Below are 23,995 nucleotides of genomic sequence, written 5' to 3'. Positions count from 1 at the left end.
AAATAAACACCATAAGTCTAGTCACCATACACAGGTAATACGATATTGACTGTGTTCCCTATACTGCACTTCACATCTCTTCAACTTCTTTATAACTGTAAGTCTGTACCTTTGAATCCCCTTCGTCTATTTCACCCATCTTTACCACTCCTCTCTAGCAACCACCAATTTATTCTTTGGGTCTGTTTTCATTTTTTGTTTATTCACGTTTTGTTTTTTAGATTCTACATATAAGTGAAATCCTATGGTACTTCTCTTTCTCTGACTTACTTCACTTAGCACACCACCCTCTGCATCCATCCATGTAGTCATAAATGTCAAGATTTCATTTTTGAAATCAGCTTATGGCTAATATTCCACTGTCTATATCCATATATATCATAGTTTCTTTATCCATTCATCCACTGATAGACACATAGGTTGTTCCCATACCTTGACTACTATAAATAATGCTGCAATGAACATAGGGGTACATAATATCTTTTTCTGTTAGTATTTTCATTTTCTTCAAATAAATCCCCAAAGTGGAATTGCTCGATCATATGGTTTTTGTTCTATTTTTAATTGTTGGAGGAACCTTTACGCTGTTTTCCATAGTGGTTGCACCAAGTACGTTCCCACCAAAGGTGCTAAGGGATCCCTTTTTTCCTACATCTTCACTAACACTTCATTTCTTGTATTGATACTAGCCATTCTGAAAGGTGAGCCATCTTACTATGGCTTTGGTTTGCATTTCCCTGATGATTAGTGATGTTGAGTATCTTTTCATGTGTCTGCTATCTGTATATCTTTTTTGAAAGAAATGTTTCTTAGGTCCTTTGTCCATTTTTTAATCAGGTTGGTTTTTTTAATACTGAGTTTTTTATAGATTTTGAATATTAATCCCTTATTGATTATATCATTTGTAAGTATCTTCTCCCATTCAGTAGGTTACCTTTTCATTTTATTGATAGTTTCCTTTGTTGTGCAAAAGTGCTTTGTTTGATATTATCCTGTTTATTTTTGCTTTTGTTGTCCTTGCCTGAGGAAACCTCCAAAAAAATTTCTTCAAGTGTTGATTATAACTTCTCTCATTTCTGATTTTACTTATTTGAGCCTTCTTTCTTTTATTCTTGATGAGTCTGGCTAAAGGTTTATCAATTTTGCCAGCTCTTAGTTTCATTGATTTTTTTCCCATTGTTTTCTTAGTCTTTGTTTCGTTTATTTCTGCTATGATATTTATTATTGTCTTCCTTCTATTAATATTGGGTTTTGCTTGTTCTTCTTTTTCTAGTTCCTTTAGATCTAAGGTTAGACTATTTGAGATTTTTGTTTCTTGTGATAGGCCTGTATTGCTATGGACTTTCCTTTTAGAACTGCTTTTGCTGGGTCCCATAGATTTTTTTTTTTTTAAGATTTTATTTATTTATTTGAGTGAGAGAGAATGAGAGAGAGAATGAGAGGGAAGAGAGTCAGAGGGAGAAGCAGACTCCCTGCTCAGCAGGGAGCCCAATGTGGGACTCGATCCCGGGACTCCAGGATGATGACCTGAGCCAAAGGCAGTCGCTTAACCAACTGAGCCACCCAGGCAACCATCCCATAGATTTTGGAATGTTGTTTCCATTTTCATTTGTCTCAAGGTATTCTTTAAATTTCCTCTTTGATTTCTTTATTGAGCCATTGATTGTTTAGTAGCATGTTGTTTAGCCTTTAAGTGTTCGTTTCTTTTGAGTTTTTTTTTTTTCTTGTAATTGATTTCTAGTTTCATACTAGTGTGCTTGGAAAAGATGCTTGATAGGATTTCAATCTTCTTAAACTTATTGAGATTTATTTTGTAGACTAACATGTGATCTATCCTGGAGAATGTTCCATGTGCACTTGAAAAAAAAATATGCATTCTACTGTTTTGGGATGGAATGTTCTACTATATATATATCTGTTAAATCCATCTGGTCTAAGGTGTCATTTAAGGCCACTGTTTCTTTATTTTCTGTCTGGATGATGTATCCACTCATATAGGTGGGATGTTATAGTCCCCTACTACCACTGTTATTACTGTCAATTTCTCCCTTTATGTCTGTTAATGTTTGCTTTATATATTTAGGTGCTCCTATGTTGAGTGCATAGATATTTACAAGTGTTATATCATTTTGTTGGATTGATCTCTTTACCAGTGTGGTCCCTTCTTTGTTTAAAAGTCTATTTTGTCTAAAAAAAAAAAAATTTAAAAAATCTATTTTGGGGGCACCTGGGTGGCTCAGTCGTTAAGTGTCTGCCTTCAGCTCGGGGCAGATTCTGGGGTCCTGGGATCGAGCCCCACATCGGGCTCCCTGCTCCACGGGAGGCCTGCTTCTCCTTCTGCCACTCCCCCTGCTTGTGTTCCCTCTCTTGCTATGTCTCTCTCTGTCAAATGAATAAATAAAATCTAAAAAAAAAAAAAAACTATTTTGTCTGATATAAGTACTTGCCACTTCAGCTTTCCTTTTGTTTCCATTTGCATGGAATATCTTTTTCCATCCCTTCACACTTTCAGTTGGTATGTGCTTTTAGGTCAGAAGTGAGTCTCCTGTAGGCAATATACAGATGGGTCTTGTTTTCTTATCCATTCAATTACCTTATGTATTTTGATTGGAGCATTTAGTCTATTTACATTTATTTATTTATTTATATCTATCTATCTATCTATCTATCTATTTATTTTAGAGAAGGAGTGCATGCTGGGAGGAGGGGCAAAGGCAAAGGAAGAGAGACAGTCTCAACAATATCCTGCTGAGCATGGAGCCCGATCTGGGGCTCCATCCCACAAACTGGAGATCATGACCTGAGCCAAAACCAAGAGTCAGATGCTCAACCAATTGTGCCACCCAGGTGCTCTAGTCATGTACTTATTGCCATTTTGTTCTGTTTTCTGGTTGGTTTTGTAGCTGTTCTCTGTTCTTTCTTCTCTTGCTTTCTCCCCTTATGATTTGATGATTTTCTTTAGTGTTATATTTGGATTCTTTTATCTTTGTTTTTTTGTGTATCTATTACAAGGTTTTGGTTTGTAGTTACCATGAATTTCATATATAACACCCTATGTATATGACAGTCTATTTTTTTTATTGCAGGTATGTTTTATTTTTATTTTTTTAAATTTTGATTGTTATGTTAATCACCATACATTACATCATTAGTTTTTGATGTAGTGTTCCATGATTCATTGTTTGCGTATAACACCCAGTGCTCCATTCAATATGTGCCCTCTTTAATACCCATCACCAGGCTAACCCATCCCCCACACCCTCCCCTCTAGAACCCTCAGTTTGTTTCTCAGAGTCCATAGTCTCTCATGGTTCGTCTCCCCCTCCGATTTCCCCCCCTTCATTTTTCCCTTTCTGCTATCTTCTTCTTTTTTTTTGTTTTTAACATATAATGTATTTGTTTCAGAGGTACAGGTCTGTGATTCATCAGTCTTACACAATTCACAGCACTCACCATAGCACATACCCTCCCCAATGCCTATCACCCAGCCACCCCATCCCTCCCACCTCCCACCACTCCAGCAACCCTCAGTTTGTTTCCTGAGATTAAGAATTCCTCATATCAGTGAGATCGTATGATACATGTCTTTCTCTGATTGACTTATTTCACTTAGCATAATATCGTCTAGTTCCATCCACATCATTGCAAATGGCAAGATTTCTTTTTTTTATGGCTGCATAATATTCCATTGTGTGTGTGTGTGTGTGTGTGTGTGTGTGTGTGTACACACACATCTTCTTTATCCATCCGTTGACGGACATCTCCCTTAACTAATTATTGTATATAAGTTGATATTATCACTTTTGTTTTTTACCCTTTATACTAGCTTTATAAATGGTCGACCCACTACCTTTACTATATATTTGCTTTTATTAGTGAGATCCTTTTCCTTCATAATTTTTTTTCTAGTTATGGCCTTTTCCTTTCCACTTAAAGAAGTCTCTTTAACATTTCTTATAAGACTGTTTTAGTGGTGATAAACTCCTTAAACTTTTGTTTGTTGGAAAACTTTTTCTCTCTCCTCCAATTCTGAATGATAAACTTGGTGGGTAGAGTATTCTTGGTTGTAGGCTTTTTCTTTTCAGTCTATATGCCTGAATATATAATGTCACTCCCTCTGGCCTGCAAAGTTCCTACTGGAAAATCCTCTGATAATTTTATGGGTACTCCCTTATATGTAACTAGTTGCTTTTCTCTTGCCGCTTTTAAGATTCTCTCTTTAATTTTTGACAATTTAATTATTATATGTCTTGGTGTGGCTCTTTTTAGGTTCATTTTGTTTGGGGCTCTCTGTGCCTCCTAGACCTGAATGTCTGTTTCTTTCCCCAGATTAGAGAGGTTATCAGCTATTACTTCTTCAAATAAGTTTTCTGCTTCAAAAAGATTCTTAAAGTTGGGAGAGGCTTGGGCACATTTATATGCTAAAATGAAGGTGCTAGTACATGAGAAACTATAGATAGAAAAGTAGGGATAACTGACAGAGCCTGGCCCTGGAATGGCCTAGAGAAAATGGGATGGGGACCCAGCTGGAAGCTCTTTCAAATATACATATTTGCACACATATGCACACACACATCTCCTGTATTTTCTTAATTTAATTGCTTCAGGTTTCTACTAAAATGTTATATAAAAGGTAGTTACTAATTTTTCCAGTGTTCCCTCTAAAAGTCAACATATTAGGAACCCAAAGCTACAAATTACCTGAAAGTAATCTAATTTAGCAGTCCTCTGGTAAACAGGATCTTTGCTACAGGAGGGTGCTGCTTTTTGCTTTCTGACAAGGCTACTGTGCTTAGGGTTTTCTGGGATTAAGTGACCTTACTGCACTGCAGGGCTACAGACCATCAGATCTGACAGCATTTCTCCAGCAAGCCAACCCTGAGAACAGCCCTCCTCATGCCAATGCAAGTTCATCTGGTCAGTCCTGACATCAGAGCCAAAGGACAAATGTGTTAAGGGAAATTACCTTACTGGCAGGTAGCACTATCAAATTCTCAGATACCAAAGAACAATGAAGAAACCTGCTAAAGAATCAGGGAAATCAAGTAGCATAATCATTTCTAAGGCCAAAGTTTTCTAGTTTACCAAGAAGGTAACTTAGGCTTCATTTATAGATTGCTCGAATGAGAAAGGTGAGAAAAAAGGAAAATTAAAAAAGGAAAAAGGTCATATATGATTCAGAGTCCTTAATATTATGCAGTTGGTACTTGGGGTTAAAAAAGGCAAAGATAACTGCCTAAGAAATCAAAGGCAATGGTCTTTGCAAGAAAGGTAGGGGGTCCTCATTCCATTTTGTCCTTAGGACACTGAATCAAATAAATCAAGATTCATTTAACTCAACTAATTTCTGAGGACTTCAATTCAGCCCCCACCAAGGTTTGATGCTCATGAGAGAAGAGGGAGTAGGTCATAGATGAGACTCGGAAGTAAGCAGACACCTGGCAGGATTTTGTAAGACTTAATAATATCACCATTTCCCTGAAGCTCAGTTCTTGGAGGTGCACAACTGGCATTTAAAGACCCAATGATTAAAATGTGAAAAAAAAGTTTATAATGGAAATATGTTAGCACATGTAAGAAGTTTTAAAGAAAAGACCCATCTACACACACACACATACAAATACCACCAAAGGAAAACAAATCAAAAACAATTTTGATTCCAAGTCAGAACTGTCTAAACGAAGAACAGGGATAGAAGAGCATAAAGAATAATTTTAAAAAGAAAACCATTTACTCATGTAGCATTACTGGGTTTTCCAAGAATATGTGATTTGGGTTGGGTAATTTGTGCTGAGTTGAGAGGCTTGCAATAACACCCACACTGAAATCAGTACAAAGCACCGAGAAGCATTCCCCAAGGAAATGCAATTTGCTGTTCTTGATATGAGCTGCAAACTCTTCCTGAAATCGCTACATTAGGCTGAATGTGGACAGGAATCATATGTCTAGCCATGCTCCCAGCTAATGGAAAAACAATTTTAAATCAAAGGCAGATATTTCGATAGCAACCCATGTAGAAGAAACAAGCTTCGATCATTTCTCTAGATACCTCATTTTGCTAATCTCATTGGCTGAAAAAGTAGCAAGATTGCATCAGACATTATATCTTGGCAGATAGTTATGGGAAATAAGGACCTCTTTTACCTGCTCATTCAAAAATTGTGCTTAAGTTTCTTAGTAACAATCTAAAGCCTGGAGAGGGAATACTTGGGAAGTAATTTTGGTTGTGATTATTCTGGGGTCTGATTATAAGAGTGATAGACTGTATCACAGTTATAGATCCTAGCTGAAAGTCTTAGAGTATTTTTTAACAGTTCCAAGAACTAACACTTTTTTGTTGTCCCTTAGAAAATGATTTTAGATAATTTCTGTATATTTCATTTCCTCAGAATAAGATAAAAATCACTTTTTAACTTTCTGAAGGAATTCAGTAAATAAAAAGCTATATGTACATTATAATAAAATTAATACATAACTTGCCAGAATTCTTTTCACAGATTATTAATCTGTTTAGTTTTGAATGACATTGTCTTTTACAGTCTGTAACTCCCTTTTAGAGTGTTGATATTGGTATATGATTTGCTAAATAAGATCTCTGAAGAAAATGAAGGGGGAGGAGCTATAGATCAGGAGGTTAGATGACTTGAAGACCTTAGAAGTTCTAGAAGTCATCCAAGGGAAAGGGAATTCTTAAAGTAGAATGAGAACAGTCGCTTTCATGTGTTTTAGTAGTTTTTGAAGTCCTGATAGATTCCAAATTTGTTGAGACTAAAGCCCCAACTGCAGCTAATGACACTTTTTAATCCACTAATTCGAAAAATAAAGCCACAAAATCTAAGATTAAATCTTACAGAGTCCTATTCATTTACTGAACCCAAGAGTTATCTATACACTTAGAGTCCTGCTAATGCTTATTCTTCTAAAATTCAACATTAACTAGTCTTTGTAGGCTAATAATTGTACAATTAGATCTCAAATTTTGGTTATAAGATAGTCCTCCCATGCAGGTCAGAGACATGCCAAGTCATGTCTGTAGAGATTGTGTTTTAAGAATTAGGCTGCCCTAAGAGATATGTCTTAATAAGCCAGCCTCCTAAATTAAGTGTATTCAATTCCCAACAGCATGCAATCTTTTCTCTTTGTAACAGATAACCCCTACACCTAATACGTCCGATTTTGGAGGGGGGGAAGAGGATGTGTTGCTATGAAATGATCTCTCTCAGTTTATTATCAGTTCATGCATGCTTTTGGGTACACTGAGTAATATCCTCACTTATTTTTTCAAGATCAATGTTATGTACATATGCTCACACATCAAAGCACCATTTTTATTTAGTGAATCATGCTTAAGACAAATATTTACTGGCATAAAAAGATGTTCACAGTATACCAAGTGCAATGATTGGGTTATAAGTAGTATGTACAGTATGAAACCATTTTAATGGGGAAAAAATAGTCTGTGGAGGAAAAAGTCTGAAAAGACATGTACCAAAGTGGTAAGATAAAGGATGGCTTTATTTTCGTTTTCTATAATGACCAGTATTTTTTTGGTAATAAGAAAAAAGTTTGACCAAATTAAGTGGGTAGAATCTTGGGAACACTATTTTATTCATTTAGTTAATTTGTTCAGCAAATATTGATTAGCCCTCACTATACCGTCAGGTACGGGTCTAAGCCCTGGGGATGTAGCAGTGAACAAAACAGATAAAAAGCCATGACCTTTCGTAGCTTAGATCCGGTGCGGAAAGTGGGCCCCTGCATATGGCTGCAGAGAGGGAGCAAAGCACAGCCTCCATATCCATGCATGATGGCCCAAGAGCCAGAGACAGACAAAATACCTTGTCATATGGCAATAAGCGCGAAAGAAGGCGGGAAGTCTGGGGGTGGAGCGAGCGTCAAGGATACTTCATTAAGGGGACAGTTGTGTGAAGACCTCAAAGAGGTAAGGAAGCAACCGTGCAGTTGTCTGGGGAGAGGAAAAACAAGGACAGAAATGACACAGGACCCTGCTCACAGACCGGAACAGAGGAATGAGGGGGCAGGTAGTGGGAGGTGAGGGCAGAGGTGCCCGGGGAGGAGACCGTGCATGGCCTTGGCTTTTACCTGGAGGGAGAGGTGAAGCCATTTGTCCGGATGACGGCTGACGTCACCTAATCCACACTTAGCTCTAGCTGTAGTTTAAGAACAGACTGACGGGGGAGACCAGTTACTGCACTAAGGCAGGGGAAAGAGGACAGTGGCTGGGACCTGGGCGGTAGCGAGCGGGGGAGGTGGTGACGAGCGGATGTATTCTGAAGGCGAACCCACCACAGGATTTGCTAAGGCACTGGCTGTGGACGTGAGAGAGAGGTGTTCGGCGCGAACAACAGGGCGGCAGGAGGTGCAGGGGCCGGTCAGCTAGACGAGGTCTGCAGTAGGCACGGTTCGCAACAGCAGTGGGCGCAGGAAGACTAGTTCCGCTTTGGGCATGTGGAGTTTACGATGCTGGCGAATGGCCAAAGGACATTACAACCTCTGTACTTAGCCTCCCCTCAACTCTCTAGAAAGACAGCTTTCCCCGGGGCTAACAAAGGAAGGAGTGGGAAGAGAATCTTGGTAAATCAGATGACACTGACGGGCTGGTCCAAGAGCTGAGCAAACTGCTAAATTTGGCAGTGCCAGTCTTAGGATACACATCCATACACTCATTTTTTTTTTCCTGGATAAATTAATAAAAATGAGAATCTTTATGATAGGAATTTCTCACTATTTGGGAAAGCTGATATTTCAGTGAGAACTAATGCTGAATATAATTATTTGATTTTAAAAAGCTGTTTGATTTGAGATCATTTGCCCTTTTTTTAAATTTACTATGTTCTTTTATGAAACGGTGAAAAATAGGCGGTAATGTTTGTTTTGGTAAAAAATATACATATATATGACAACCCTATAGACATCTCCTTTTTTTTTTTTTTTAAGATTTTATTTGAGAGAGAACATGAGTGAGAGAGCAGAAGCAGGGGGAGTAGCAGAGGGAGAGGAAGAAGCAGACTCCCCAAGGGGCAGGGAGTCAGATGCGGGGCTTGATCCCAGGACACTGGGATCATGACCTGAGCCGAAGGTAGATGCTTCACCGACTGAGCCACCCAGGCGCCCCAGATATATCCATATTCTTGTTTAAATTTACAGGTCTGTGAAACGGGAAGGTCTGGTAAATGCGGACCTAGAGAAAATGTACTCGTTAACGCTAAGCCAGTTGTCATGCCTTGCTCTCCTAGGCTGACTGAGCAACTGTGAGCACAGGAGTGCCTGTGTCAGCAACCCCACCTTCCCCCTCATGGGACATCACTGTCTGCCACCTCCCTGCTGCCTGCTTTCCCCCTCTTCCACATGACCTCAATCAAGGCTTTAGGAGAATTAGAAGTGGTTCCTCTTAAGAGTCTAGAGACCTCTGGCCATCACCACCACCAAGAGCAAATGTTCTGGGGAGAGCTGCAGTGATCTGGTTCTGAGCGAGGGGGGGGGGGGGAGGGGGGGGACGACTCTGCTGCTAACCAGCTTTGTCACCTCAGGCAAGTCACGTAGCGTCTCAGAGTCACAGCTCTTTCTCTTCTTTCTAAATACCCTCTGTTTCCTGTAAGGAACAAATAATATATTTATGGGAAAGCACTTTTTAACTGATAAAACCATAATTATCTTACATGGGCCCAGGTACCACCATAAATAAATGAAATGGGCTGGGGAGAAGAAAACAGGGCCGAAATGTAGTGTCTACTGAATGACCCTGGGTTTGGAGAGAACAGGAGCAGGAGAGACTATGCCAAGTGAAGCATCCAGGATCTAATGCTGACTGCTGCTAGCCGGGAGGGAGGGACTCCTCTGATGTCCTCAGCGACACCAGGGAGCTTCGTTGTGCATACATGAAAACTCCTGGTTATTTAAATGTTGGCAACTAATTCACAATCTTTAAAAGCCAGACCATTCCTGAAAGGCCAAACAAAACATGTCTGAGGGCCAAATTTGGCCCTGAGGTGCCCGTTGGTGACGGGATTTACACACACACCCTACCGTTCCTATTGTTCAGTGGGAAATACAGTGCTGGGACCCCTACCAGTTCTTCTCAGTGTCCCTCCCAAAGACTTCCCTAAGGCTGCTGATGTGGCTGTGTCCTCACAGTGCTAAGATTTTCTGGAGAGTTCTTCATGTACCTTCATGTGTGGACACTGTAAATAACTCTTCTCATGAAAAGTTAACTGGGCTTTAAACCAATCCAACAGGGTCACCATCTGGGAGTCCTCAGGAACAGTGGATTGTCAGCACTGTAAACATTTTAGACTTCACAGAAGACACTGACTTTTTCTAAACTGATCATCCCTGCCAGTCAAGATTTGCAGTATGGGTTCAAGAACAAGGCATTCATTTAATAACAAGAACAGGAATACTGAGGATGAAGAGCGGGCGGTCATCATAATGACAGGCCTAAAAGCAAACTGCGACTTCCCTAATAAGGCGACGACCAAAGTTAGCTCTCTGGTGGGGGAGCACCGATACGATTAATCAGTCTGTTTTCAGTTTTCTCACGACAGCAATATTAACAGTTTGCTTTATTCTGTTTATATGGTGCTGACAGGTCTTCAGCACGTTGGGCCTCCTTGCTGGAGATTAATGGCTACTCCTATACGGAGGTGAAAACCAGGCAAGGAGAAAATGCCTTTCACAACTAGATGAGCTCTGGCTTCTCCCGCTCTCTTTTGTTCCCTGCTGCACATCAACTCCTCCTCCTTCATTTCTATCAAGGTTACACGAGATTAGTTGGATCTAGGAGCTTCTTCTTATGTTTAAATTCCACTTTAAATGTTGTGTTCCCAAGTGAAACAAAAACAAAGGGAACCTTAAACATGACTTCTGGACAAGTTTATCGTCTCTCTTATCAAGGGTGCAGTTGGCTCGTTTTGTTTTTTAAAACGCCAGACTCCTCATAAAGGTAAAAGGTAAGAGACGGCCTCTGGTGACAGGAGTTTTAGCGTCTTCGGTGGGTAATGGTTCCCCTTTGTGCCTATGGTTATGTAGTGCACCCTTTAAGAAGGCAGAAATGATATTAAGTATGGCCCAGCTGCAAGAAGTATAGGCATCCCAGAAAATCTTAGACCTACTGCACTAAATAGTCCTCTATTTCAAAATAAAAAGATTTGAAATAACTCAAGACCAGCCCCCTGTAAGTACTGCTTGTGTACTGGTATCCTTTCCTCTGTGCCAAGGTGGGAAGACATGGTAAGCCCAAACGTTATTTTAACAGCATATGAATATAGAGAAACTAACTTTTTTTTTTTTTTTTTAAATCAATGTGCCTCCTCTAGGGTTCTGTAGGAATCTCATTCTTTGGTCTTAGGGAACCTCCTGCCCCACCCATTTTTATGCAACAACTGCATGAATAAGTATGCATCAAATACCCCAGATCCTCAGGCTCCTTGGCCAGGGTGAGCTCTCCAATCCACTTCCTCTGGCTCACTCCTCTCCTGACATAGGAACAGGAAAAGGGGACTGATTCCAGTAGACAGGGCATCAGGGGCGGCTTTTAGGTGGAAGCTTCTAACAAAGATTTTTAAAGCCAGAGATAAGAACATTCTAGGATAGTAAAGCAGTATTAATAATAGTATTTAATAGTATTTATTGAGTGCTAACTATGTATAAGCACTGTTGTACACACTTCAGTTGTAAAAAAAAAAAATTAATTCCCACAACAGAATGCATTAAAGGAAGTTAAATCGTGTTTGAAGTACAAGATATTTGACAGTAGACCAATATACTGGACTAGATTTGCACAGATCTTGAATTCCATACTTAGTAATTTGCCTGACATGAAGGTTCAATGGGAGAGGGAAAAAACTGATGTGAGGCTGGTCTGAAGGATACTGCAATAGTCCTGAGACTCCAAGCCAGGGTGGTACATTGAAAGTGAAAAGGAAAAGAAAGATTTGAGACTTATGCTCAAAACACAACCAACTAAATTTTTTTTGACTGCTTTGATTTGTTTTTTAGTTCATCTATTCATTCATTCAAGAATTACTTTTGAGGGTTGCAGATGGGTCAGTCACTGTGCTAAAGGACATCTAAGGAAGAAATAAAATCCGAAGATTGACTCCTTCCTCATAATTGGGATACTAGCCATTATTCAGTGGTCTCAAGTGACACCCCAGCAGACAACTGTCCATCCCTTCCTCCTTCCTTCCATTCAGAACTTACTAAGTTTTGGTCATGAACAAGTGAGGAAAGAAAAACAGACTGCTGTCTTCATTTTCCTAGTCCTAGGAGTATCTTCTTTCGAGAACTTCCATTCCTTTTCTGGTGGTCTGGCCATAAGGTGTAGGACATGGTGGTAAACCACCAGAACAGCATAGGTATTCTTAGTCATCCAAATGAAGAGAGGATCTATTTACCTTCTAAATGTATGCCCTGATGTGGCATATTTATCCAAAGCAAAACACTGTATCAGAAAGGTATCTAGGGGCACGCGCCTGGGTGGCTCAGATAGTTAAGCATCTGCCTTTGGCTCAGGTCATGATCTCAGGGTCCTGGGATCGAGCCCCGCATCAGGCTCCCCGCTCAGCGAGGAATCTGCTTCTCCCTCTCCCTCTGCCTCTCCACCTGGCTCGTGCTTACTCTCTCTCTCTCAAATGAATAAATAAAATCTACACATGGGAATCATGTCGGATACTTTTTTTTTTTTAAAGATTTTAATACTGTCTAGAAGTATAGGCACAAGAAAAACTAACTCTGAGCAAAGCCAAAGGTAAATAGAACATACTTTGAACATTAAAAATCTTGTATCTAGGTTAGTTGGTAAATTAGAGACCTATAATCCTATCGTCTTTCAGGGAAAGCCCTGATCTGTTAAGATTAAGATTTGCCTCGACTTTATAAGAATAAATGCTGACGATTTTCTAGTGCTTTCTGAAAAACAACGAGGTAATAGAATGACTACCACTGAGAGGTATTCTGCTTTATGGCAGCTGCCTTCTCATTACTATTTTATGAGAGCTTGTCTAGATATTATGTATTCCTCACTATCTACATTTAATTCTTTTTAAAATGTCTTCTTCAGATGCCTGGGGTTATGTCAGGTTCTTTGGATCTAACCGGATCTCAAATAACAAACTATAGCACTTTAATATTTTCCAAAGGTTCTTTTGCATGTAGGCTCACCTCCAGAAACCATGACTAAGGTATGCTTTTGGTCATTTCTATTAAGACATTAAAAGGGATTTTTAGGGACCTATGAACACCATCAACAATTATCTCAAGTGTAAGCTAGTTCATATATGCCAAGGGTGAGACTTGAAATGCCAATAAAATCTAACTGTAAAAGAAGGAATCTGATGAGAGCAGGCACATTTTAACTTCACAGTTTTATTTTGAGGATCTGAACCTGGTATGGACTTGCGTGTTCTATGAACTCTGGGATAACTAAGCTATGGAAGAGCAGCCTGCATAGATGGGGACATGAAAAGGCAGAATCCTGGGCCTTTGTATCTTAATCCAGCCTCCACGGCCTGCATCACTTACCACGCCTGTTTCTGTATGGAAAGTAAGATCTGAACAACCACCTACTTATTTCCATTGAAAAATGTCTTTAAGTTATGGAATAGTTCAGACACGCTCCTTTTACAAAGAGAACTAGGAAAAGTGTAAAACACTCCAGAACTGATCAGTGAGGACACTCCCGTGATTATCAAGTTAACCTAAGGGGAAGAGCAGTCTTCACTGTTGTGGGAAACTAGTTCCCCGGGTGAAAAGCCTTCAGTTGTGCTGAGATATTACCTTCATTTTTTCTGGGCTCAACCAGAGAGGACTTTGGAGGAAAAAAGTCAAAGATGAGCCTAGAGGGAGAGCCACAGAACTCGAGAGGGTGCACACCGTGAAGGCCGGGGAGGTCATCTGACCACCCTCCCCCGGCGGGCGGGAGAGGAAAACCAAGTGGAGCTGCCTGACCCCGTGACCCACCTGCGGCGCAGATCCTCGGCCACAGCCGCCCGGCAGCTGAACAGGTAGGCTCGCAGAGACTTCAGCCGCTGCCGCAGCCGCACCACGGTGGCCAGGGGCTCGGCGTGGCGGTACAGCATGGGGTTCTCCTGCTGGATGTCGATCAGGGGCTCTTCGTACACGTACTCCAGAAACTCTTTGGCCTGCTTAGATACCTACGAAATAAACTTTCTCAGTCAGTCTGTCAAATCATCCAGCTTGCCACACCTCCTCCAAGTAGGAACCAGAGTTTAAATATCAAAGTCACATTCTTTTCTTTCTTTTTTTTTTACTTCTACATTTTATTATGTTATGTTAATCACCATACATTACATCATTAGTTTTGGATGTAGTGTTCCATGATTCATTGTTTGCGTGTAACACCCAGTGCTCCACGCAGAACGTGCCCTCTTTAATACCCATCACCGGGCTAACCCATCCCCCCACCCAAAGTCACATTATTTTCTGAACAAGCCAAGAGAAATAGCCCATAATTTAACTAAATATAAATTTTGGCTTTTCCTTCTCTCCTCCAGAAACTTATAAAAGTAATCTTGCATGGAAAGGAGTTCATTAATTCTGAATCTTGATTATACGAATCTACACGTGATAAAATGACACAGCACTATACAGACCCAGGATACCCGTGTCCACTTCTGGGTTTTTTTTCTTTTGTTTTTTTTTTTGTTTGTTTTTTTTTTGATATTGAACCATAGTGATCTAAGATGTAACCTAATGGGAGAAACTGGGTGAAAGGTACACAGGACCCCTTTATCTATGCAACTTCCTGTGAATTTAGAATCATTTCAAAACTTAACATTGCTGTTAAGAGTCCTAATTTTTCATTTTTAAAAACTACATACATGTATATTCTGTACTACTTTTATAAGGAGCCATTTAAAAAAATAGGTAAATCAAGTATATTACTAAATTCAAGAGGAATAAAAGGATAGCTTAAAACGATAATTTCCATAGAAAACAGGCTCAAAAAACACACTTTAGTGAGCAGAAAGGAGTGTTCTTAGAATAACTTTGCGCTTGGGCTGACTGCCTAATCTATCTATCCAATTCTATATCCACTTCTGGTAGTAAACATCAAGCCTATGAAAAGGTGATTTTAATATGTCATTGTCCTTAGAGTACAAACAATGCATCTGAGATACAGAGGGAGTAGCTTAAATAATGTGTAACAAGTGGGGAATTTGGGGGAATCTTTACATACCAATCCACTGATACTGAGATGTGGACTGGCTAATGATATGTAGATTTGGTTTAGTTTCTATTTATGCAAGGTAAAACCTCTCTAAAAAGTTTCCACCAAAACTACTCTAGTACTGGGAGTAATGACAGAATTCAACATTAAAAAAATTCTGCTTATTAAAAAGAAAATTGAAAATCCACTATGCTTTACATTCCAGCCTAGAAGTTTATTAATGAAGATAAATAGGATACAGTCCTTACCCTCAAGGGACTCACTATTTAGTATCAGAGATAAATATTTAAGATAAAAACTACATGTAGCACGTAGCCTGTCCCCTAGTACAGAGGAAATACAGATGAGGTCCACTGGGAGCTTAAAGGAAGGAGAAATCAACTGTCCTGGGGGGAAGGGAGCCCCTGGCAAAGCAGGCCACACTGCCTAAGGTCTAGAAGGATAAAAAGAAATTCACTTGGTGAGCAAGGATGGGACAGAGGAGAGTACCACAACTAGACACAACCATGAAAACCCCCGCAGTATGAATAGGTGATAACTAAATGTACAGCTATTGTATGCTGATTAAAACACATTTATGTCATTTAATATAAAATAGAACTCATATAAAAGTTTGTTATAGAGAGATACAAAAGCATTGATTTTTTTTTTAAATAAAAGTCTCATTTTTTTTTTTCCTCATTAGCAATTTTTGAGGTACCTGTTGTGTGATCCTTTGGGGGTCCTGCAGTGACATAGGTGGTGAAGCTTACAGTCTCTGCAAATCAGCTCACAAAGAGGCACCTGGAATTAGCCAAAACCTTCCACTACTTAAGCAGATGGGAACTAACAGGTGGCCAGGATAACTAGCGCCTCACTGCGAGGCATGGAGACACAGGTACGTGCCATACAGATGCCACCGCAGGCGTTAGTGGGGAGGAAAGTAGGCAAGGCCCCGTCCTCCCGTAGCTCGAGGTTCGGTGAGAAAGACAGAATTGCGTTCAAGTATTTTATTTATCATGGTTAAATATTTGCTATATTTAAATATCTTAAATGGGGGAAAAAACGGATGGTGTTCTGGGAAATGAAGTACAGTCCACTTGAAACTGTTGCTGAAAAATGATGTATTGTACAATTCAATTAGTCTTTCTGGCTCTATTGAGCAGTGTTTATACTGAGTCAGGGCCCTGCTGAATTAGGTTAACAATACTACCTTTTAGTAGGTGAACAGGACAAAGGGCACTGGCCAGTCTCCCAGGCCTGAAAAGGCTTCTCTCTTCAGGTGGTACTTAAGCCCAAAAGGGGGGCAAAAAAAAGTCTTTTTCAGAGACAGTAAAAGCAGTGAGACAAATGGGACAGCAGCTACTGACATCAGTGTTCATGAGCTGAAATTACTAAAAACAAAAACAGAGCTAGTTTCAATAATGTCTAAGGCACTGCTTCACGAAGTTATTACCCAGTGTTAAGAATACAGAGCGTACTGTGACTGCAGCTGCCCAAGTAGGTGAACGAACCCTGCAACACTGAGCCATGTTTTTGGCAGCACGGCTGAGCACATGCTCACTTTTGAGAATCCACCACTTATAACTAAGTAAGGGAATTTTTGAAAGAACTAAGAATTTGGCATAAAATGCTACTTTTGCAAAAAGAGAGTGCTGGATCCCCACTGATTTCCTAAGTTCTAAATAAGCCTGCATACTGGTATAAGGATTCCACTTCCAAACTCACTGTAATTAGAAAGCTTTTTTAAAAGATAATTTTTTAAATATATAGTTACTTAGGGAAGGAAGCCAGTGATACTCTTTTAAGTGAGAAAGTTTCTCTCCTGTTAACAGAAATACTACATAAATTATATGTGAACACCAATTATATTCCACCTAAGAGCTAAGAGCTACTGTCCTATTTCTTGCCAAATTATGAAAACGATGAAAAGCCTGAGTGCTATTTCTGATGTATGTAAAAACTCAGCTCATAGGTGCAGATGGATGGGCCCAATACATTTTCTAAAAACGGCTTTGGTTGGCATTCTTTTCCATGATCCCACTCCATTCACATTAGAAACAACTTTTATTGGGTCAATAGTTCATTTTCCAAACCGACTGACCTTTGGTATTTTAGTAAATAATATTTAATGTTTAATATAATTTCTTTCCATGGTTTTTTAAGCTTAAAACCAGACTAATTTAAGCTATAAGAACTCAAGTCTGTGACTTGATTTTGTTGCAGTTTGTGAACTGGTGCCCCCTTCACACAGCGCTGCAATCTGCGTGATTCAAGAGCTGAGGAGGAAGTTGAGGCTGAAAGCTGCTTCTCCACACCTCACACACAGGAGTTGGAGCAAACAGCAAGTGGGTTATAATCAGCTACAAATTATAAGGACCAAATCTGCTCTATAAACATACGTATTTACAAATAAGCCTGTTATTTGAGAAGTAACCATCATTGGTATAGATTTAAACATAATACTCCTTTTGTTAAGCTGGTGACTGCTACCTCCTAAAAACAGAATTCTCAGATGTTCAGGTTTATGTAATTCTGAGAAAGAGGTTCTGGAATGGTGTCCTGGTATGCTCCCCCACAAATATAGCCCCGGGTAAGAAAACAATGGAGCAGAGGGAATGTTTACCCAGAGACAGCAGTTTGGAGATGATGTGGTGGGGGTGGGAGTAGGGAGGAGTTCAGTTTTTGTTAAGGGAGGAGAATACATTAGAATAAAACAGATGAGAACATAATTTTAGAATAACAACTGGGACAAATAATCTAGTTCCATTTTTCTCAGCAGGTGTTCCAAGGAATACCGGTCCCACAAAAATGGTGCCCTGAGGTCCAACAAGAAAAATGCCACATGCCACATTCTTCTCTTAGTCATTCAGTGTAGCATGTTAGCCTATGAAAGCCTGCGGACAGCGCGTCTGCGTCACGTGCTTAGCCCAGCAATTTCCCAAACCTATCTGCAGACAAGGCAGTTATTTAGTGTTGTGCTGGCCTTGTACAGGGGGCGGTAGGGGATGAAACTCAGTCTGGGCCCTGCTTACCAACTGGAGGAAGGGGGCCTCTATCTCTAACTCCTTCCAATCTCTTGCCATCCTGTGAGCTCCCAGGGCTGCATTCTCTTGAGGTGCCCTGTTCCGATTACAAAGCTGGCCTGGCTGAGACCCTCCTATAGAACCCTCATTTGGTATAACACCTATTAACAGGCACAGAACTTGTTAATGCTCCATGGAACATATTTTGAGAAACGCTGAATTAATATACTTAATAGAAGAAAGAAAAAACACTGAATCCAGAGAGCTCAAGTGACTTATCTGTTCAGATCTCTGGATACCCTGTTCTGTGCTTTTTAGCATTATTTATATTCACAGTTCTTTTTATTCTTTAATAACTCTACCATAAACTATCTATTCATCACTCCTCGAAGGAGGGGATCCCTGTCCAGGTTCTGTCCTTCCCTTTTCCCAAATACAAAGCCAAGGGGCTACAAAGGGAGACTAACCGATGATGTAATCTGGCAGTATGCTGGCCATTTGATTTTAACTATGAAACAAAAATTACAGTCCAATAACCCGTCATTTATCTAGAAGTTACTTATTTGTTTACTGGTTTACAGTCTTTCTCCCTCCATTGGAATACGAGCATTCACAAGGCAGAGACTGTCCCCACTGCGTAGAACAGTGAGCATGGTGGGTGTTCAACAGATACTTGCTGAAGAAATGGATGAATGCTTTACGATGCTCTGGCTGGGACTCTGAACCACACACTCCTAACAGCTCGGCTAGCTGTTTCTAAGTTCACCACATCTTGAGAGTTACGAAAGTAGAAAGGGGAAGGACAGCTCGAGGCAGCATAGTCACACCGGAAGTGACAGCGGAAATCTTGGTACTAAGGAAGAAAGGTGGCTGCCAGGAGATACAGGTGAAAGTGCAGCACAAAGTCCGACTGAGGACAATCTGGAACAATTCCGCTGAGGACAGCGGAAATCTTGGTACTAAGGAAGAAAGGTGGCTGCCAGGAGATACAGGTGAAAGTGCAGCACAAAGTCCGACTGAGGACAATCTGGAACAATCTGGAAGCGGCAAGCTAAAAAATGTACAAATCTACATCTAGGAAGGTGTGCTCAGTCTCACCTGTGAATGAAAGAACTTACAGTCAAAATGATGTATCAAGTTATTCATCGAATCAGTATCTGTAATACCAAAAGACTGAAAAAACGAAATCATCCAAGAAAGGACTGGTTAGATTGTCATGTGTGTATAAAAATGTGTATAATTCATGACAGACTATGGAGTGGCTAGACAAAAAAAGAAAACAGAAAAAGAAAGCAGGCAAGCCCCAGATGCGGGATATGACCTAAGTGGAAGGGAGGGCTCTCCAAGAGCTGCATGTAGATCATCTATTGCCACTGTTGTGTGAATAAGCACGTGTACATAAACTACCTCTGGAAAGATACACAAGAAAAGAGTAACTGGTTGCCTGTGGGAAGAAGAACATGATAGGTGGGAGGGAGATGATCTATGTATATATGCCCTTTGTACTTTTTGAATCTTGAAATTTGTGGAAGTATATTATATTTGAAAGAAGAAGAAATAAAAATATAGCAGTGCAAGGCAGTTTCCTTATGGAAAAGTAGCCTTCTCTACCACATTAAACCTGAAGTCATCACAGGACAGAACAATCATAATTCTGAGGCATTAAAAAAGGCAAGTTTCTAGTATGTATTTTCTGAAATAGAATATATGGAGCTAAGTGACAGTTAATCATTTTAAAAATACTAAAAGTAACACTCACATTACTGAAAATCTGGAGAATAAAGATCAGGAAAGGAAAAAAATATATCACAATCTTATTACAGTAAAAATAACCACTTATTGCTTTGGTATAATGTATTCTTCCCTGTATTTTCGCCTGTGTTCATTGTGAAAAATCATGGTGAAAGTCTTATTAAAATCAATCCCAACCATAATACTTCTTGGTCCTCTTAAAATAGGCACTGGGGGCCAATGGAGAAGGAATCAGGAGATCTTAAGGTTAATTGCAATTTGTTCGCAAAATCTCTGAATGACGCTGAGCAAGTGGTTTTTCCCATCAGTGAGCCACTCTCCAGCTCTGTGAGAACAGTACGGCTTGCCCCGAATGCCTCTCAAGATGGAGAGATAGTAAGTAGTTTATGTAACATGGAAAACCCCGAGCTAAATGGAATGTGAATATTCAGGCTAGGACACAAAAATATTTTTTTAAAAGTACAATAGTAGGGAACTATTTAGGAAGAGCTGAGGCCAAGTTTGAGGTCCTCACCACCTCTGTGTCATGCCTGATATTTGTGAATCAGAGGGCGGACAGTAGGGGAAAGGTGGTCTTCAAAGAGAATTTCATTAGAAAATGGCTACAGAACTTGAGGATAAGGTTTAGCTGCTGGGTAATCCCGGAGCTCAATTCAATTTGCAGGATGTATACTGGAAAATAGATGAAATCCTGCTTTAAAAATAATTAGGAGTATTATTATTACTCCAGAGGGTAGACAAGGAAACGCTTCAGATGACAGATTTCAATCAGCTCTGCAAAACCATTTTTTCACTCTCTTAAATGGATATTCAAGCCAGTCACGTACTTCTTATTAAGGATAGGAGGCAGATCTAGCAGAATGATGTCTGGTCTTGGAAACTGATAGGTCTGAATTGATCCTCACAATTAGAAACATTAAGTTAAATCCTGGTGTCTGAGCAAAGACAGACAGATCCTGGACTAAATGGAATATAGTTACTTAATGCCAGAGAGAGATGATCCTGATAAAATCGACCAGCTCTGTTCTTGCTTTAAAATCTTCCCTGGTCCACTGAGAATCCGGGAGGGAAGGTCCGACAAAGGAGATTTTCCTCATGTACAAGGTGGATGAAGCGAGGGTACCTAACACCTTTAATTAGTTACTTATCCTCTCAACATAAAACCTTGTCATCTGAATGACCAGCATGGCAAAATGTCTGCTCTAGAGAAAAAGACTGCAAGCGTCACTGATGGCTAAATTGATGGTTTCAATGGCTCACTGCACACAGATGTGGATCTCCTCCACCAATTCACATCTTCTTAAGCCATGCCTGATTTTCAGACTTTCCTCATTTAGCGCCACCTCTTCTATTTTAACTCCCCAGAGTGGTGCATATTCTGTTGGCAGGTGCCACTAGCCTAAGGCCCGGGTGAGTGCGGGGCTGGGATTGCCTCCCTCACTTGCTCTCTATACACCTCTCTTAGCTGTCAAAGCCCTGCTCTAAGCAGATTAATATAAATAATCTAAACCAAACTCAACTCTAAATATGCTTTTATCTAATACACACATGGCAAATATATTTATAGCCTATATTCAGAGTGTCAAGTACAAGATGCAGAGGAGAGAATGATAACTCCGTCTGGGAGAGGGGAAGGAAAGAACTGGGAGAGGAAGGGAGGTTTACGACAGGCTCGGTTAGGGTTTGCCATGCTGAAATGAGGGCAAGAGGAAGACGAGAGGCGTCCGGTCAGCATGGCACGACCGAGGAACAGAAGGGAGTGTGACCTTACCGAGGACGCTCATCGGGGCAGGGAGGTAGTGCATGAAGGGGAGAGAAGAGCAGGGACTAGAGATCACAAAAGGTCTTGGTGTCAGGTTAAGAGATTTGTGTTTAACTTCTACACAACCATAGTAAAAGCTGGCATTAACCTAGCACCCGTGTGCCAGTCATGGTGCTCGGGGCTTTCTGTGAATCACTCTTTTAAGTCAAAAGCAATCTTATGAAGCAGTTCCCATTACAATCATCACCACCTCCATTCTAAAGGTGAAGAAACTGAGACTGAGAGAGGGTACAGAATTTACCCACGGTGAGATTAGGGTTTTCTGAACCATTGCTGGGGCAAGACTTCCAGGCAAGAAGCACAGTTAGGAGGCTACCAAACTCCCTCGTTGGAGTGATGCCCAAGGTTTGGGTCTGTGAGGTGGGATGGTGGGTGCAGCGGAATGCAAATCCAGTGGTTGAGTTTTGCTCACTGATTAGACCGGGGGGGGTGGTGGCAGAGAGAAGAGTCCAGGCTGTCTCCTGACACTGGCAGCGTGGACTGGTGGGGCCACCAACATTCCAGAGGTACATGTGATGAGGGTGATGAAGCCGATTTGGGGGTATCGAGTTGGAGGGGACCATAAGACCTCATTCCTTCACTGATTCAGTATACATTCTTGCTTACCTACGACGTGCCAGAAACTGTGCCAAGACAGGTTCCCTGTGCCCAGGGAGCTCACAGAGAGGAGCACCATCACTATGTCCTAGGCACTATTCTAAACATTTCACATGCATGAACTCAGGTAACTGGCAGTGGGCCTGTGAAGTGTTATCGTCCTCATTTTACAGATGAGGACACTCAAACACAGAGAGACTACATAACTTGCCCAGGTTAGACACCGAATAAATGACCAAGACAAGACCTACACTCAGGCAGTCTGAGTTCATTTTATTTATTTTTTTAATAAATGTTAGCTATTCTTTTTTTTTAAGATTTTATGTATTTATTTGAGAGAGAGAATGAGATAGAGAGAGAGCATGAGAGGGGGGAGGGTCCGAGGGAGAAGCAGACTCCCCGCTGAGCAGGGAGTCCGATGCGGGACTCGATCCCGGGACTCCAGGATCATGACCTGAGCTGAAGGCAGTCACTTAACCAACTGAGCCACTCAGGCGCCCTGAGTTCATTTTATAAATTGGAAACTGAGGCTCAGGAAAGTTCAAGTAATTTGCCCCAGCAAATTAAGCCCCAAATAAGAGGTGGAGGTAGGACTTGGACAAATGCCTGTTTAACTCCAAGGTCCTGCAACTAACCCCCTAAGTAAGTCTAATTATAGATACACACACACACACACACACGGCATGGTAGTGGCACAAGGGAGAGAGCCAGCAATGCAGCAAATAGGGTAGGGTGGGGAATACCAGAAAATATGTTGCCAAAGAGGACATGCTTTTATCAGCTCTGGAAGAATGAAGAGCGGTTGCCCAGATGGAGAAAAGTATCTATAGTACATGTGGAAGGATGATCTCTAAACAAGAGAAAGGATATGATAGGAAGGGAAGCAGTAAGGCCGGGTACAAATATAGAAACATTTGTAGGAATTCATATCCATATCTTGCAGTTTCAATGTTGTCCTTGAAGTGCAGGCAAGGTCATATGCTGAGAAGGATGGGGATGAGGCACCCTAAAGACAGTGAAGGTGTGGATGGTTATTGGATTGACCAGGAGACGGAGCTGCCCAGGGATACAGAGAGGGTATCCACCAAATGGTCCCTCACAACTTTCATGTTTGTTTTAGACTTCAAATATTAAAGGTGACAGGGGCACCTGGGTGGCTCAGTGGGTTAAGCGGCTGCCTTTGGCTCAGGTCGTGATCCCAGGGTCCTGGGATTGAGCCCCACATCAGGCTCCCTGCTCAATGGGAAGACTGCTTCTCCCTCTCCCGCTCCCCCTGCTTGTGTTCCCTCTCTCGCTCTGTCTCTCTCTGTCAAATAAATAAAATCTTTAAAAAAAAATATTACAGGTGACAGCTATGGGCCCCTTCCCCACCCACCTTGCTCCCAGGTGATACAGTTACATTGACAGCAAGTCTCAGACATCTATTAGCAAGGAGACATAAAAGCAGTCATACAGACTGTGGTTGGGACAAAGCACTTTGCGTGGAAGGTTCATTCAAGGAAGAGATGACAGCATTCTGGCAGAAGGATCAGAAAAGCTTCTAGTCAGTCAGGTACCAGAATTCTCAGTTCTGGCAGAATACAGGAACATAAAAGAATCCTATGCCTA

General features: G+C 40.8%; 1 protein-coding gene across 8 annotated transcripts in view; it reads right to left on the bottom strand.

The window, feature by feature from the left end:
- The window catches only part of PLEKHM3 (pleckstrin homology domain containing M3), a 179,034-nt gene that overhangs the window by 86,934 nt on the left and 68,105 nt on the right, over positions 1–23,995 (bottom strand). For 6 of the 8 annotated variants that reach the window (XR_003610656.2, XR_015767849.1, XM_028112119.2 and 3 more), the window contains exon 5: positions 13,981–14,174. Coding sequence is in view for 6 of the 8 variants with exons in the window: in XM_028112119.2 (XP_027967920.1) it covers positions 13,981–14,174 (194 nt within the window). In the remaining 2 variants the exon portion in view is untranslated. Of the gene's footprint in view, positions 1–8,860; positions 9,614–13,980; positions 14,175–23,995 lie in introns of those variants that run through there. The other 2 variants (XM_028112124.2, XM_088021575.1) reach the window with 2 other exon arrangements.

Source organism: Eumetopias jubatus, unplaced genomic scaffold (assembly GCF_037043125.1).
Source record: "Eumetopias jubatus isolate StellerSeaLion01/CBP00866 unplaced genomic scaffold, mEumJub1_p1.0 scaffold_3, whole genome shotgun sequence".
NCBI lineage: Eukaryota > Metazoa > Chordata > Mammalia > Carnivora > Otariidae > Eumetopias > Eumetopias jubatus.
This window is presented reverse-complemented; position numbering and strand designations above follow the sequence as displayed.